The 16,028-nt window shown below is 34.0% G+C and overlaps 1 protein-coding gene and 2 pseudogenes across 4 annotated transcripts; all 3 read right to left on the bottom strand.

Annotated features, from left to right (window-relative positions):
• Nucleotides 1-1,304: 1,304 nt before the first annotated feature.
• On the bottom strand, nt 1,305-2,858 carry LOC112488818 (uncharacterized; annotated as a pseudogene).
• Nucleotides 1,305-7,165, bottom strand: LOC107412114 (bifunctional 3-dehydroquinate dehydratase/shikimate dehydrogenase, chloroplastic-like; annotated as a pseudogene).
• Nucleotides 7,166-10,674: 3,509 nt separating this feature from the next.
• LOC107412113 (bifunctional 3-dehydroquinate dehydratase/shikimate dehydrogenase, chloroplastic) lies at nt 10,675-15,364 on the bottom strand. Of its 4 annotated transcripts, none has more exons than XM_048468614.2 (10): nt 14,762-15,354; nt 14,535-14,640; nt 13,555-13,773; nt 12,672-13,012; nt 12,498-12,561; nt 12,118-12,253; nt 11,842-11,991; nt 11,409-11,557; nt 11,145-11,307; nt 10,675-10,992 (listed from the first exon to the last, which is right to left on the bottom strand). In XM_048468614.2, the coding sequence occupies exons 1-10, from the start codon at nt 14,959-14,961 to the stop codon at nt 10,949-10,951; spliced, it is 1,572 nt and encodes a 523-aa protein (XP_048324571.1). In that variant the 5' UTR covers nt 14,962-15,354; the 3' UTR covers nt 10,675-10,948. The 4 variants fall into 4 exon arrangements, with proteins under 4 accessions (XP_048324571.1, XP_015875312.1, XP_060667917.1 ...); XM_016019826.4 differs by having other exon boundaries at nt 12,118-12,226; nt 14,762-15,347; XM_060811934.1 differs by lacking the exon at nt 11,842-11,991 and having other exon boundaries at nt 14,762-15,364.
• Between the last annotated feature and the right edge of the window lie 664 nt (nt 15,365-16,028).

The raw sequence follows: 16,028 nt of genomic DNA on the forward strand, positions 1-16,028 counted from the left end.
ATTCTTTTTTTGTATTTCTAACAGATTTAAAGCATCCAGCACATTTGATACAACATGCACATATAAAATGATCCAAGATCAAAATGTTAAAGCTTAATAATTGAGGAGGCATAAATACTCGAAATCCTTTTAGAAAAAAAGTTCAAATAACAACTGATCAACCCATCTGTTATGCTAAACTTTTGTTAGCAAATGATCTGTTTAATTTAAAAAAGAGCGAAACAACAAGCGACCGAAAGAGGACATCTGATAATAGTTTAGTCATGTACAAGTTGTAATCTTGCTAGTGCAAATAAAAGCATCCCCACTATAGTTCAGTTTTTTTTTCTTTCTTTCTTTTTTTTTTTAAGATTAATTAAATGTCTTGCTTCCTTAAATAATAACATAAAACAATCGGGTCCATGCCCTTTAATCCTTACTATTCCGAAAGGAAGGTCAAGAAACATTTTGTTTGTTTTGTTTTAGTACGTTTTCAGAAATAAATTTTTTTATTTAATTATGACATAATAAAATAAATGACATGTGAATTTTTTGAGATCATTCTATTGGATACTTTGAGCATTTTATTAGTTATATATCAACATTCCAATAAAAATACTTGTATGCATCCAAAACCCATATTGGGCAAGATAAATGTATTAAAAAGGAACAAATTTTAATGGATGGTGCTAATTACTGTGGCAAACTCGCTTTGGACCAGTCACTTCCACATAGATAGATTGTATAGTGATTAAGCATAAAATTTTTTAGCTACTCAGTTAATAATTTGTCATAAAAAGAGTAATGAGACAAATAATAAATTAGTAATTAATTGGATGACATCTTAAATCTTTTTATTTCTTAAAAATAAAAATCTCTGTGAACTAAACCTTAAGATTGACCATGTTAGGACATATTATCCACCAGGAATCCATCCGCACTGATACCAAATGCTAACAAATATCATATTTCCTAAAACAAACTATCATACGCAGCCACTTAGCCACATGAAAATTTGCCAACTACATTCATTATTCACATTAGGTTGAATATGGATCTTTTTTTCTTTTTCTTTTTTTTCTTTTTTTTTTTCGTGTGTGTGTGTGTGTGTGTAATCGAACACAGATCTTCTTGATAACAAGAAAGGTAAATAAAAATAACGCTTCTTGGTAACAACAAAGGTAAAGAAAAATAACAGACAAATTTCTATGTAATGCTCCATAATCAGGCATGTGAAAATTTGCCAACTATATTCACAGTCAGTTGAATACGGATCTTCTTCGTAACGAAAAAGGCTTGAATGTAGTTTTAATCAGACATACGAATAGAAATGACAAACATGGGAGGAAATTATAATTTGAAAGACCTTGCTGTGATACAATGCAACAGAAGCAGCATCAAATATAAAGGCAAATACTTAACATTATCCCACACGTACAAAACTGATCATCGGAGGCTATACAATATCTGCATCAAAAATCCAGGACCAAATATGCTCTAAGACACTTCCCGTGAATTTTTTAATACTAGATTTTCCAAAATATAAGTTGAACCCTTGTTTACTTGGTAAGCAGATGACTTGAACACTACAATCTTTAAGCTGCTCGGGAGTAACCGTCATCAAGCCTTTATACGAACCACAAAAGAACCTGTTCAATAATTTATAACAACCATTACTCTGAAATACATGCCATTCAATGATGATTAAATAAATCGATCAGTAAATAATGCAACTTAAAAACACACCATATAAAAGAACCTGAGACAAGAAAACAAATATTAGGCAGAGGAAATTAGTGAGAAAAAGAATAAGATTCTTGTAGAAAGGAAAAATAGATTGACAAACTGACTACAGGACGTAGATGAAAGGTGAACCAGGTCCCAGGGTGGGTCATTAAGAAACAAACATATAGATGTATTGTACAACCAATTATAATCTAGTCATGATTGAATGATGCAAAAAAATAAATGAATAAATAAATGGTATAGCTATGCTGGCAAGTCTTAAATCAATACAAGGCTAGAGAAAGCACCTAGTTCATATTAAGTTTTTACCAGTTTTGGAATCCAAGCTTGGCAAGATAACAAGCTTTAAAAATTCATCCTTACATTTTTACGGTTTCATGGATTACTTAATATCTGAAAGTAATTCCATTGAGGGAAAAGCAAAGTGAAATCAAGGTTTCTATTATAGCAGAGGGTTATGTAAACTTTATAACATTACATATACATGTTTGCTAGTTTGTAAGGTAGAGTGAAATGAACAAAACCAATGATGACAAATAAAAGGAGAGAATTAAGGAAAAAGCAAATATAAAACAATGGAGAAATTGAAACTGTAAAGATCATCCAGAAAAGCCAGAAGGGTCACGATTGAGGGCCTATAATTTTAATGTAATTTGATATGCATTGAAAGATATCACAAAGCTAAGACAATCAAGAAAAAGTAACTCACATGCAGGAAGGTTGGACATATCTGCAGAAACTGCACAAGGGATCCCTAAATTAGAAAGAGCCCCCCTTATAATTCCACATGGGAAATAGAGATGCATGCTTGTCGTTTGTGCTGCCTTGATTTCTGCTGCCTCAGGATTATCTTGAGATAAATCTCCATTTTCAGATGGATCAATTGACATGCGTCGCAGCTAACAAAACTTATCATCTTGCAATACAAAGGTACCCTGAAAGACATTACAAAGCCACTCTGTCAAATTTAAGCAAAGACGCGTTTTACTTGATTCAGTTCTTCTAGAGCTTACTCTATGATTGGTCTTCAAGTTGTCTATCTGCTTCTTGAATAGGTCAGACCAGAAATCTTTGCAGATGAACTTGATTGCCTCTAGATGATCATTGAACCAAGGGCGTTCCATAGTGTACATAAAAAGTTAAGAAATTAATTTTGATTACATAATTATATGTATGTGCACACCTATATAACTTGTCCAAAATATATAAATTAAGTTACTGAAATCCAAAAATCGATTTTATTTACATGTTATGGTGTTCATTGCTTCAAGCAAAATTCTTCCTTAAATACAAACTACACAATCATACTTAATTTCCTAAACGGCACAAAACCACTTTTCAAATTCGTATCTCCAACACTTTTTTTTTCTACATTTTCAAAAAAAACACAGTGAAAGGTAAATCCAATAATTCAGACTCCTTTTTATGCCTTTTTTTTCCCCCCCATTGAAAACAACTACAAAGAACAAACGCAGTACACGGGTTGATAAGATAAGAAAATGCTTAAAATAATAAGCCAACAAAAATTCAAAACCCTAATGCATACAATTCATCAAGTTTGTACGGCAAATACACACAGCATATTGACACTACATACATTCCAAACCTTCAAACCCCAAACAATTACTGCAATTTTAAATATATGTATTTAAAATCACAAAATCTCACCTCCAGAAGGAGAACGAAAGTAAAAACCCATCGGAAATAAATAAAAATAGAAAACGGATAGAGAATGCCAGAGGTTCAGTAAATTACAAGGAAATTCTTACCTAATGTACGATTGGCAACTACGCAAGTGACTTTCCGGCACCACCAGCTCCCATGACCACTAATAACTTACCGGCTAAGGGAGAACCAGATATGTTGGCTGTGCCATTTAATGCTGTACAGAAACATAACGAATTACAAAACCTTGCTTGCAAGTCTAACTATAGAATAGCTTTAATACAACGGAAACCTCGTAGACCTTCCTCAATGGCCACAATTGCTTCAATATAGTCAACATTATAGCCTAATAACTTTCCATCGGTTGGTCTCTTAATTATGCAATTAATAGCTCCTATTATCTGTAAAGAAGATATAATCAGGATGCACTGAACTAAAAGAGATGGTTGAACACTTCCTCCTTCCATGAATAGCATCAATGCCAGAATCTTAGGCGTTACTTGAGTGTGTAAAGCCGGTAAAGATTTTGAATAATAGGAGCTAAAGATATACCTTAGCAATCGGATCAACCTCATCACTGCAACTAAGTCCTGCTTCCTTGTGACGAATTGTATAACTGTGCATAAAAAAAATAAAAATAAGAAAAGTAACAATTATTTCCAAAGTCTAAATGGCAGTTTAGGAAATTGCAGGAGGATTTTAGAGTTGCATAGTGCCATGTAGATGGGACATTGTTAGGAAATTTCTATATACAAAAAATGCGTCAAATCCACTTCCAAACACATTAAAGTTTGAGGCAAAGTCAAGAAACAAACTACATGCAGATGAATGCAGAAAATACCAAAAATACAACATGAACACACTAAATGTAAGAATCCCAGATTAAAATCTGAGTTTCTCAAACTTGGAAATAGACCTGAAATATGGTAGATAGAGCATATGAAAAGCTTGCTATGAGATTTTACCTGTATCCAACAAAATCAGGGGACGAGTAAGTTGTAAGGAAATATTCAACACTATCAACCAACAAAGCCAACTGATTTAAATGCTGCATTATAAAGATAAGGACTTTTGCTGTGACTAACAGGATTTCCTATCACACCATGTACTTTGGTATCAGATGCTATTTCTCTGAAGTTGTACAAATCCAACAACTCCTTTATAGTTGGTTGCCCTGCAGCTGATACCACCCCGGGCTCAAGTGAACCAAAAGTGAGAAATCCTCCAAATTTCGGGCTAAGTATGCATGAAATTAAACCCTTTTCACCCATAACAAGTCCTATCATTGGAACCTGCCAGTTTTAGTTCTGGTTCAATTAAAACAATACAGATACAATCAGTAGAAACGGTTCTATTTCATAAAGCACAGCTTGGAGTAACTTACATGAGAATGCACAAGTACTTATAACATGCGTGCAGAGTCGGTAATATCTAAGGCAGTTGTTGCAATCTTCACTATGTCAGCTCCAGTAGCCTGTATTCTTGCTACAAGTTTGGCAATTTCCTCAACTGATGAAGTATTTTGATAATTGTGCGAGGAAACTAAGATTTTAGCTTTTCCTGGTTTCTCCAGCTGAATGGAATTGTAGAACTCATGAGCTACCTTCAAGAAACAAATAGGAAACCATGATTAACTAGCTAAAATATCAGAAATGACATAATTCAGTAGTAACACCCAATCTCATTGATAACATATCATGTCATTTCTTGAGGTTGTATGAATTAATAAAGAAGCAAAGCAATATGATTAAAACCAAACTGGGAGTTTGAAACTCAGTCCAGAATAAGGATAAAGGATCAACAACTGTTCCACTACTTTCTTTTCTTCTTCATGTTCCCTAACCTACATTTTTTTTGTGTATTGGTGATCGAAAAGCCAGGTCCTTTAGTGTGTTAAGTTGGAAGAACCAACTCAACTAACAAAATGGCCAATTTATGCAGAGCTTTGTATGGAGCAGTTGTCCTAATGTAAATAAACCAATGAAAGCAATCAGCAGTAACAGAAGTAACAGAACTACTGCATATGCTAGTGCTTTGCTCATTCTTTGACCCGACAACCAGGTTCTACTGAGTAACAGAATTGCATAGAAAAAACATAAAACATAAAAGACTAAAGCAAAGAAAAAGAAAGAAAAGATTGCAATCACTACCTTAAGCTCAATATCAATATAATCAGCACCAATTTCCAAGGCTAGATGCAGTGCATCTTGTCACTTGCTTTCATTACCATCATATCGGCCGCCCTTCCATACTGGTCTATGAGTTATATGATATTTCAATGTGTGGAAAAAAAAAAAACACAAAAAAAAATTCAATCAAAATAAGAGGAATTCCTATTCTCAACAAGTTACATCTAAACCAATTGTTATTTTTCCTCAGCTTTTGAAACAAAGTTTTTCAGCATTTAAAGAAAAGTTCAAAATTCAGCATGAATAATTCAATCCCAAGTGATAAAAGATAAAAATTACAATTAAGAAACATAAAATTTTGGCAACTACAACTAAAATGGATTATGCGTTTTATAACAAACGATTCAATCATTACCCGTAAGTGACAATAGCGGGTAAAGGAGACCGTTTGATTAGGATTTCGAGATCTTGTCCCGGAATGAAGTTCTTCAGGTAGTCTAAACGAATCTCAACAATGTCAGCACCAGCTTCATTTGACTTTCGCACTTGAACCAGCATCTCATCGACCGACTCCGCCATTATTGGAGCACAAATTAGTGTTGAATTTCTTCTACCTCCGTTTGTAGTATGAAAATCCGAAGTGGTCAACTAGAAGAAATTCGCCCAAAAAAGAAAATTAGAATAGCCGAGTTCACATCTTCTAGGAAAACACAAAAAACCTAACTCAATTTTGCCCCTTTTTGTGTACTAAGAATGTAGGATGTAAAGGAAAATGAAATCTTGAGCCTCAAATTTCCAAACCATATATTGTTTTTCTTCCACTGAATTATCACAGAAGCAACTCTGACTCTGTTTGGTAAACTTGGTCCGGGAAGGGGAACCAAAAAAAAAAAAAAAAAAAGAGGAAGAAGAAGAAGAAGAAAAACCCTCTGGTTGGTTAACAAGAAAATGGCAACCAAAGAAATAGAGCTTGAATCTTAATTCTCCATTAAATGAATGACAAGGTACAGAAACAAACAGGGTTTGCAAGGTACAGAAACAAACAGGGTTTTCTTTATATCTTCCATTTAGAAACCTTCAATCAACCGTGCCATTTCAGCCAAAATGGTTCAATTGACTCAAACTTCACAATTTCAGGAAAAAAAAGCTTATAAACAGCCATAAAATCCATTTAATGCCCACATTCCATTTTTTTTTTTTTTCCTTCCCACTACTGTTATATAAGCAACAAAAAAAACCAAAAGGGACGGATTCTAACCAAAACCACGAAATAAATAACTCAACCCATCTTTTCTTAAATCCAGAAAAATAAAAAAAAAAAAGAGCTAAAACTATGTACAACAACAATTAAAAAAAAAGAAAAAGAAAAACATTGCAGGAAAGAAGCTTTACAGGAAGGTCGCTGATAACCATTGTGTCTGAGCTGCAAAGTATGAACTCCAAAGACAAAGGTAGCGAGAAAGATGCGAGGAAATGTGAAAAAGGTCAAAGTCAAGAACAACAGAGAGAGAGAGAGAGAGAGAGAGAGAGAGAGAGAGTGGTATGGAGGGATGGGATTTGTGATTACGTAAGGTAGGAGAGAGACATGACTTCGGCTGCTGCCACCAAAAAAAAACCTTTCCACCTATTTTAGCTTACCAGTTTTATACCTTTGAAAAGAAGACCGTTGGATGGTTTATTTTTTGCGACTTTTTTCCTTTCTCTTTAACAAGTTGAAAGCACCATTATAACCTTGTTTTCTTTTTTTTTTATCTTCTTTGCTATAAAATCCCTTGTATTATTACATGAATTATTTTAAACCACTAAGTCCAATCAGTGCATTATAAATTTGATAAAATTAAACATACAGAACTTATATAAATTTTTTATTCTTTTATTTTAAAATTTTTGGAATTATATATATATAACTAATTTGGATTAAAACTTTAAGGGGCAAGATAAGAAATCAATTCTTTGTATAAGAGTTGCATTACATGACAAAACTGTAAAATCTGGCAAACTATATGAATCTAAAATGAGATTAAGGATGTCGCCTGAATCGTCGAATATATGAGAGAGTTTCGGATTTAAGATGAAAAACGGTAGAAAACGAAGTAGAGAAGTCGGTTGTCGGTGGAATTATTGATGGAAATCTCGGCCGACCCTCTCTCATGATCTGATTTGGTGTATGTGTGTGTGTGTATTTGTGTGGGAGAGGAGCTGTCTGACCAATGGAGAAAAAGCATAAAAAAAAAAAAAAAAAGAAAGAGAACAAATGGGAGAGAGATGCCATTGAAGAGAGAGAAAGAGAGGGAGGAAGAAGAAGAAAAGATAAAAAAGAAATCTTTTTTGGTGCGGGGAAAAAAGGAAAAAGAAAAAAAAATAAAAAAAAAAAAATATAAAATAATAACATGATAATATTATATTGTATAAGGGATGATATATGATTTTTTATATTGTAGCATGTCAATATATAACTTTTTATCTTTTTTATCTTTTTATCTTAGTTTTTAATTTGATTTTATCTATTCAAAAATAAATAAAAAAATTATTAGTTTTATATCTAATTGGATAAGTATTTTATTATATTTTATTATTATTGTATTCTAATTATTATATTTTTATATTATTATACTGTATTAATTATTTTATGTGTCAAAATTTATATTCTAAATTAAAAATTTATAGTTTTCATAATTTTATTAATATTTATATCAATATTAATATTTTATTTATATTTTTATAAATTTATATTTTTAATATTTTTACCAATATCAGTATTTTTTTTACGATATTTTCTTATATAGGAGGTAGGCTGGTGAGGCAAAAGACCGACCGTGACAAGGACTTCCAAGTCTTCTTCCTTCTACAGGCCGTCAAGCGTGCGCGGGAATCGTCCCCTTAAAAATTTCCTTTTTCATTTTCCAGTCTCTCTCTCTCTTATTTATTAGTCTTTTTTTGTTTTTTGGCTAACTATTTGCTAGTCTTTTATTTATTGCCGCCGGAATTGACCAAATTGTAAGTTGCTTCTTGGGGTCAACTTCCTGTGGCCCACAGTGTTTAAATGAATATTCTGGGCCCAACCGTTCTACACTTAGATTAGGATCTTTTAACCAGTCTAATTCAGGCTCTTTTAAACCAAATAAATAAATGTAATTTAGGATCTAAAATCAGGGTGTAAAAATTACATAATTATAATCCTAATAAGTTTCAATTGTTTTAAATTTAAACCACTAATAATACAACCAATCAGTTTTTTTTAAAAAAAATACAAATAATAATAACTTGAAAAAATAAAATATATAACCAATAATCACACTTTTTTGTCCTGTACCAATAATTATACTTAGATTTCTTAGTTTCTTAATTAATAATTACAATAGAAGACATACAAATCAAATTGAACGCTAAATTACCTGGGGGGAAAAAAAATTAAAGATTATCACGTACTTTTAGTTTTAAATTATTAACTAAAAGTATCTATATTTATTATATATAATTGGACCGATCACAGTGTTGTGCAGTACTATAATTTAAGAATAAGAGAAAATATTTATAAATTTTATATGAACAAAATAGAACAAGATATGTAATTTATATAATATTATATATTTCTCCGTTTCAATAATCCTAACTTCGAATTCATGTTAGATATTTGTCATCCGAAAAAACAAGAAAAGAAAAGAATGGTTTTATATTTAACCATGGATAAGATAACCAATAATAACTTGTAAGAAATAAATTAAATAAGCAATAATAATCGTACTTCGATATCAAAATAAAATGGCTTCCTTTTTCTCCACCGTTTATCTCAAAGTTTTAAATCAGCCACTTATTATTATTATTATGATATAAATAATTAAAACAATTAAATGAGAAAGAACTTGGTATCCAGGTAATTAATTTATTTTATTTTTGAATATTCTTGGTAGCCAAGTAATTATGCCCTACAAAAAATGAAACAGTATCATTCGTTCTTTCCACTGAGTACGTACTAAATACATAAAAACCTGAAATTATAAAATAAATTTAAAAAAAAAAAGAAAAAAAAGAAAAAAAAAAAAGCTGGTTTTCATAAGAAACGCAGTTCAAACCGAATCAGCTTCATAACAATGGAAACTCCAAGTGCAAGCCTTCTTATTGGACCACCAGAGCTCTACAACCCGACCGCCACCACCACCGCCGCCCGTCCCTTCATGGATCTCGTGTTGGTCAACTCCGAGACAACACCAGTACCTAGACCTTCTCCTAAGGGTCTCACCGACTGAGGAAGGAAATTGTTGTGCTTCTCAGAAAAGCCTTGGAGCTGCCGGAGGTTTACATCGGAGCCAATCAACAGCGTAGCCTCCGTCGCCATGAAATTTTACAAGGACAAGTTGTTGGAGCACGACGAGGAGAGGTTCCTCAACTATCTCTACGATGTGAAACAGGGGAAATCCATGATCTCAGTCGGAGCTTTGCTTCCCCACGAGATCATACAGTCTTTAAATTATTATCGTGATTATTATGAGGATTATGAATATTATGATTATTGTGGGAAAGAATGGGGGATGATTTGTTAAAGAGATGCAAATTGAAGAACTGCATTGCCGTTTTGCGATGTCTCAGGTAGCATGGATGGAGGGAAATCCCATGGAGGTCTGTGTGGCGTTGGGATCGTTGGTTTCAGAATTGAGCGAAAACCCATGGAAAGGGAAGGTCATCACTTTCAGTGAAGACCCTCAGCTCCATCTGATACAAGGCCACGATCTTCTTTCCAAGACTCAGCTTGTGAGAGATATGGATTGGGGAATGAACACGAAATTCCAAAAGGTGTTTGATAGAATTCTGTGAGTGGCTGTTGATGGAAAATTAAAACCGAAGGAGATGATAATGAAGGTGTTTGTTTTCAGCGACATGGAGTTCGATAAGGCTTCGGAGAATGAGTGGGGAGACTGACTACAAGGCTATAAAGAGGTAGTTTCGGGAGAAAGGTTGTGGGGAAGCTGTGCCGTAGATTGTGTTCTGGAATTTAAGAGACTCAAGATCAACTCCAGCGACTGTGAGCGACAGTGGGATGGCGCTGGTGGTAAGTGGGTTCTGGAAGAATTTGATGAAGGCGTTTTTAGATGGTGGTGGAGACAAATTGAATCAATAATTTAAAGAATTTAAAAAGAAAAAAAAAATTAAAGACAAATTGAATCAATAATGAGTATATTTTCATTATTTGTCGAATTTGGTGTCCGTCGATCTTTGCTTTTGCAGTTTGATTGGAAGCTTTTCAACATTACGATAGGAGAGGCTTCCATACAGTAAAACCGTAAGCGATCTAGTGCTTAATTTGAAAGCAAATGAAAGAAGATTAAAGCACGGAAATACGTGTGTGTGTGTGTGCGTATGTGTGCGCTTTAGACAAGAAAAAATATATATATGAGAGCATTATTATTGTACACAAAATACTATAGTTTACGTCAGAACTTGTCAAAAACAATCTGTCGCATGAATTCTTCAGGTGCTGCAAAACCAAGAAAGTAAATGGAAATTAGACAAGTTCAATGCATCAAACAAGTTAGTTGGCTAAATTGTCTCTCTAAACTCGTAAAGTTGATTCCGGATAAAACCCAAAAAAAAAAAAAAAAAAAAAAAAGACAACAGAGCACCGGTTACCTTGTCCACCAGTAAAGAGATTGAACTGTCCAATTGCCTGTCGGAGAAACATTTCAACTCCACTGACAGTGATGGCACCTGCTGCTTCAGCTTCCTTTAATAATCTGGTTTTCCTAGGTGTGTAAACAGAGTCAAACACAATCTGATAATCGCCCAAGGTTGCCTTGAAGAAGCCAAAAAAATTGGAAGAAAGAAAAGGAAATTAGTAAAAGAAAACAGAAATTGAAATGTCTTTCATAGGCTAGACAAAGATAAGGAGTAGACCTCAGATACAGGAATCCGATCAGTATTTGGATGCATTCCCAGAGGCGTTGCATTGGCAAGAATCGCCCCTTTCTCTGGCTGGAAGTTGACTAATTCTTCAAATGGCCGTGCCTCGCCCTTTAGAGCACAAGCTAGACATTTTGCTCTATCTGTTTAGTAAACAATAGAAGTTAGGAGAATGTGGGTTTTGTATTCAAATTAATTGTCAAGCAGTGTGCTTCATCAAGACATGGAAATGGGAGGGAGATTCTAAAGCACCACGCTTTCAGTGGCTTGGGAAAAGCCTCCTTGCCTCGATGTGGCATGCTGCACTTAGTATCATGCTTTACTATATGGGCGAAAGAAACTAAATGGTAACTATGATCCAACTAAACCAGCAAGAAATACATTATTTATTTGAGAATTTAAGATGGTAGACTATTTACTTAGATACCAAAATCAATGTCAAAAACGACTATGCGAGCTCCTCTACTTTTGGCACCAAATGCTAAGGCTCTTCCTGCACCTCCAGCACCAGCTAGCACAAATAATTTACCATGAAGCGGTGAATTGAATGATGCTTCTCCATTGGTGCATCCCTCTTCTATAACATTTCAGATTCACACCGATCAGAATGCAACTTTCCAAAAATGTTTCAACTATCAAAAAAGCACCATCCAAAGAAAAAAAAAAAAATGCAACTTTTAAGGGTATAGATTTTAAGTCTTACCTATCAGCGCATCCTCAATTGCAGTTATTGAAGCCTCACAATCTGTGTTATAACCAATCAGCTTGCCATCACTGGGCCTCCTTATAATCGTGTTAACAGCACCTATAGACTGATGCATCATGTTAAGTTCATTAAACTGTCAGTACGGGGAAATAGAAAAGCAAATTGAACTGCATTTTTATGCCATACTTGTAGATCACAATAATTGTCAAGCAGCAAATAAATAAGCCCTGTTCCATATCTTAGGAAGGAAAAGGGAAAAACAAATAAGGTGCCATCCTCAATTTGGAATGGCAGATATATCAGGAAGATAATGAATTGCAAATACAATCAGTCCTGAATGCTAATTTTTAACAACTGATATTAAGGATTATATAAACCTGAGCAAGCGGATGAACTTCATCACAAAAATCAACCACAGCTTCCTTGTATGGAATTCCCACACTGAAATACCACAAAAACGAGAAGAAACATACAATATTAAAAATGACAAATTTTCCAACAATAATATGTCATGGTAATCTTGTAGTGGATCAAACTCAAAAATAGCATACCTAAATCCAGCAAAGTCTTGGCTGGAATAGACGTTGAAGAACTTCTTGAGATCATCGACAAACATCGGAACATAAATTCCATTGAACTTCACATGTCTCAAGGCAGGATTATGCAATATTGGTCCTTTGCTGTGGCTAACTGGTTTTGAGATAAGCCCAAAAACTATAGTATCCCCATTTATGCAGTCAACTTTATAGGCTTTTCTAAGGCTGTCTAAAGTAGGGAGCCCTGGTAGAGAGTTTCCATCCATTGATCCATATACTATAAATCCACCAAATTTTGGGGATAATATCTGGCTTATAAGACCTCTTTCCCCCACACAGTATGCAATCAAAGGTACCTACAAAGTATCAAAAGGCTGATGTCTTGATACTCATTTTGATGTACCAAAATAACAAGCAACTTTTTTGACTCGCATAAATCAAACATTTTTTCCTTTTTATCTCTCTAAGCTGAGTAATTTGATCCCAGATCCCTAGCATCAAGATTCTTTGCCAGTTGAATAAGCTCATACCTTTAATTTTCAAGGAACATGAGATGAAAAAGCATTTCTGTGATTTTCTATGATTTATTTATTGAGCTATCACCTTGATGGCTTTTGGCCTCAATTTCCCATATTTTTCATTCTTCATTTATAATCTTGTACTGGGAATGTGGAGTTTACATTCCTCTTTCCAGTAGTTTTTCGACCACTAAACTAGAAACTCAAACAAAGTTTTTCACTTTTATCTTCAAATCATTTATTCCTACATAGAGGGAGAAACAGTCTTTAATTTATCTTATTAATACATATAATTTGACATCATCTAGTAAGTAATACATGACACACCTACATCGTCTAATACAGGGAAAAACAGCAATTTTCATTACAAGAACTTGTACCTGGGAACAGGATAACAGATGAAAAACTCTTGCTATTTCAGTAATATCAGCTGCATCAATGACAAGTCTGATGATATCTGGGCCAGTAGCTTGAATGCGTGCAACAATATTGCCAAGATCTTCTTTTGGAAGGTTCTCACCATTCACATGGTATGATACAATAATTTTGCTGCCACAATGATGATTCATTTTCTGTTCCCCCGGAAGAACAGAAGCCAACTATAGACGTTCACATGATACAGATTAGACTCAAACTTTTGTGAAGTTTTCATGTTAAATCAACATTCATGGTCATAAATTTCAATTTCATTGTCTTTCCATTATCTATCCATGCAGGATGATGACATGAATAAAGACATCATAGGTGGGGAAGGAAATTAAAGGGAAATGTGGCTATTGGAATAGGTAACGGTTTAACCAATATGGATATGGGAATTTCAGTTGTCTCAAGGCTTCCTTAATGTCTATAAACGATATTTTAGTACAGGATTTTAGCTACTAAATAATATGAAACAAGCAATTTACACTGAAAACCCACATGTTTATGCTCCTTGAAGATTGATGTATCAGTAATCCATCTTGGCAACAAAATATATAGAACAAGCAGGGATATTTTAGCTACAGGATTCAGGAACACCATGAATGTCTTTTAAATAGGTAGAAAATTGTTGATGGAACAAGGATGCAAACTGCAAATAATTCATCTTGAGGGCCGTTCTATGATCAGAAAATACTAGAATCCATTATTTCGGTGGAAAATTATAAATCTTCCTTATAATTTACAACAAACCCACACGCAGCAGGGCTCTGATGACAGTCAAATTCATAAATTAAGAATTTGAAATGATAGGACTGCTTTCGATAGAGAAAGCAGAAGTTTTGGGATGTTCAGGAAGAATGCAAAAGATACAACTTCAAGTACCAAAATTGAAACTTTATTGCATAATTGAACAGCATAAGATTGTTAAAAGCAATTATACCTTGAGCTCAAAATCGACATAATCAGCGCCCAACTCTTTAGCTAAATTAAGTGTTTCAAACCTCGTGTGCTCGTCACTTTCATATAAACCACCATCCCTTTTTGGCCTGAAACAATGAATAATGTATTACATTCCTTAGAAATCAAAAACGCCCGACATTTATCTATTTTATTCATTCCTATCTTCATAAAAAACAAAAAGGGTACAATTTTAGTCAGAAACAATACCTAAAAACGATAAGCACAGGCAATGGCTTATTCCTCAAGATGATTTCAAGGTCTTTGTGAGGCAGGAAGTTCTCAATGCAGTCCAACCTGATCTCAACTAAATCTGCGCCTTGTGCCTTAGCCTTTCGCATATCGCTCACCATTTGCTCAACGGATTGAGCCGTTAACGGAGCACATATCATGGTTGAAGTTAACTTCATTTCCAACACCAGTTTTCACAAAAAGAGAGCCAATATATCTGTATATATATATATATATATATATGTTGCCAAGAAGAACTCTAAACAACAAAGAACCAACCTCTGCAGCTCAAATAGAATGATATCATATGGTAAAAGGAAAAATGTTGTGAGAAGGAAATGAGTAAAGTTTGGGCTAAAACAAAAAGAAAAAAGCTGGAATCAGAAACAGAGTTGCGTGTTGATGAGTCCTACGTGAATTGAAACATTACGCAGTTGACGACAACCCGGTACTCTCTGAAAAATTGGAGAGTGGATTTGAAGAAAAAACGGAGTAGGTGACAGAGAAATAAATAAATAAAATTGATTTAAGTGTGTTGAAAAAGAGAATGGCTAATACATTGGAGCCCACATACAGCTAGTTTGGTCACGAAAAAGAAAATGATAATCGATAAGGCCAATTCAATTCGAGTTGTAGGAATTTGAAAGTTGGTGGGGATAATTGTTTGGTTCTAATATCCTGGCTCCATCACCATCGTACGACTCGGAAGCAGGACTCAATTTGCACTCAGAAAAAGACAAAAACCAAGAGTCAAAGAGTCAAGAAACAACAACCCATTTGAGCGCGAACCAATTTTGTATATATACATCAGCAGCTCTGTGCCGTGCGGTGCATGGACGGGTTAAAGTTTTGTAAGGTTGGAGATTTATTTGGATTGGTGGTGGGTTAGGTGTTTGACATGTTCCTCTGTTTCCTTGAGTGATACCCAAAAGGCATGTTGGGTTAGGTGGGCACTCAATGTTTTTTGAACCCTGTATTTTTTATTTTATATTTTATTACTTATTTCGTCTTCTTTCTAGTTTTAAGTTAATAACTTTCTGCTCTTGTCTAACTATAACGATGATGATTACTAAATAGTAATCCATTTCTCTAGCCTATTTGTTAACGCCTTCTAGATTGTAGTTGTTGAAGATTTAATATTATTTTATATTTGTAGAGTGTTTCTAGTTGGAATACCAAAATATCTTTACACATTTCCATATCTATTAAATATACTAAAATATCCCTAATATTCTTTTAAAACCTC

The sequence above is a fragment of the Ziziphus jujuba genome, chromosome 10 (assembly GCF_031755915.1).
Source record: "Ziziphus jujuba cultivar Dongzao chromosome 10, ASM3175591v1".
Lineage (NCBI taxonomy): Eukaryota > Viridiplantae > Streptophyta > Magnoliopsida > Rosales > Rhamnaceae > Ziziphus > Ziziphus jujuba.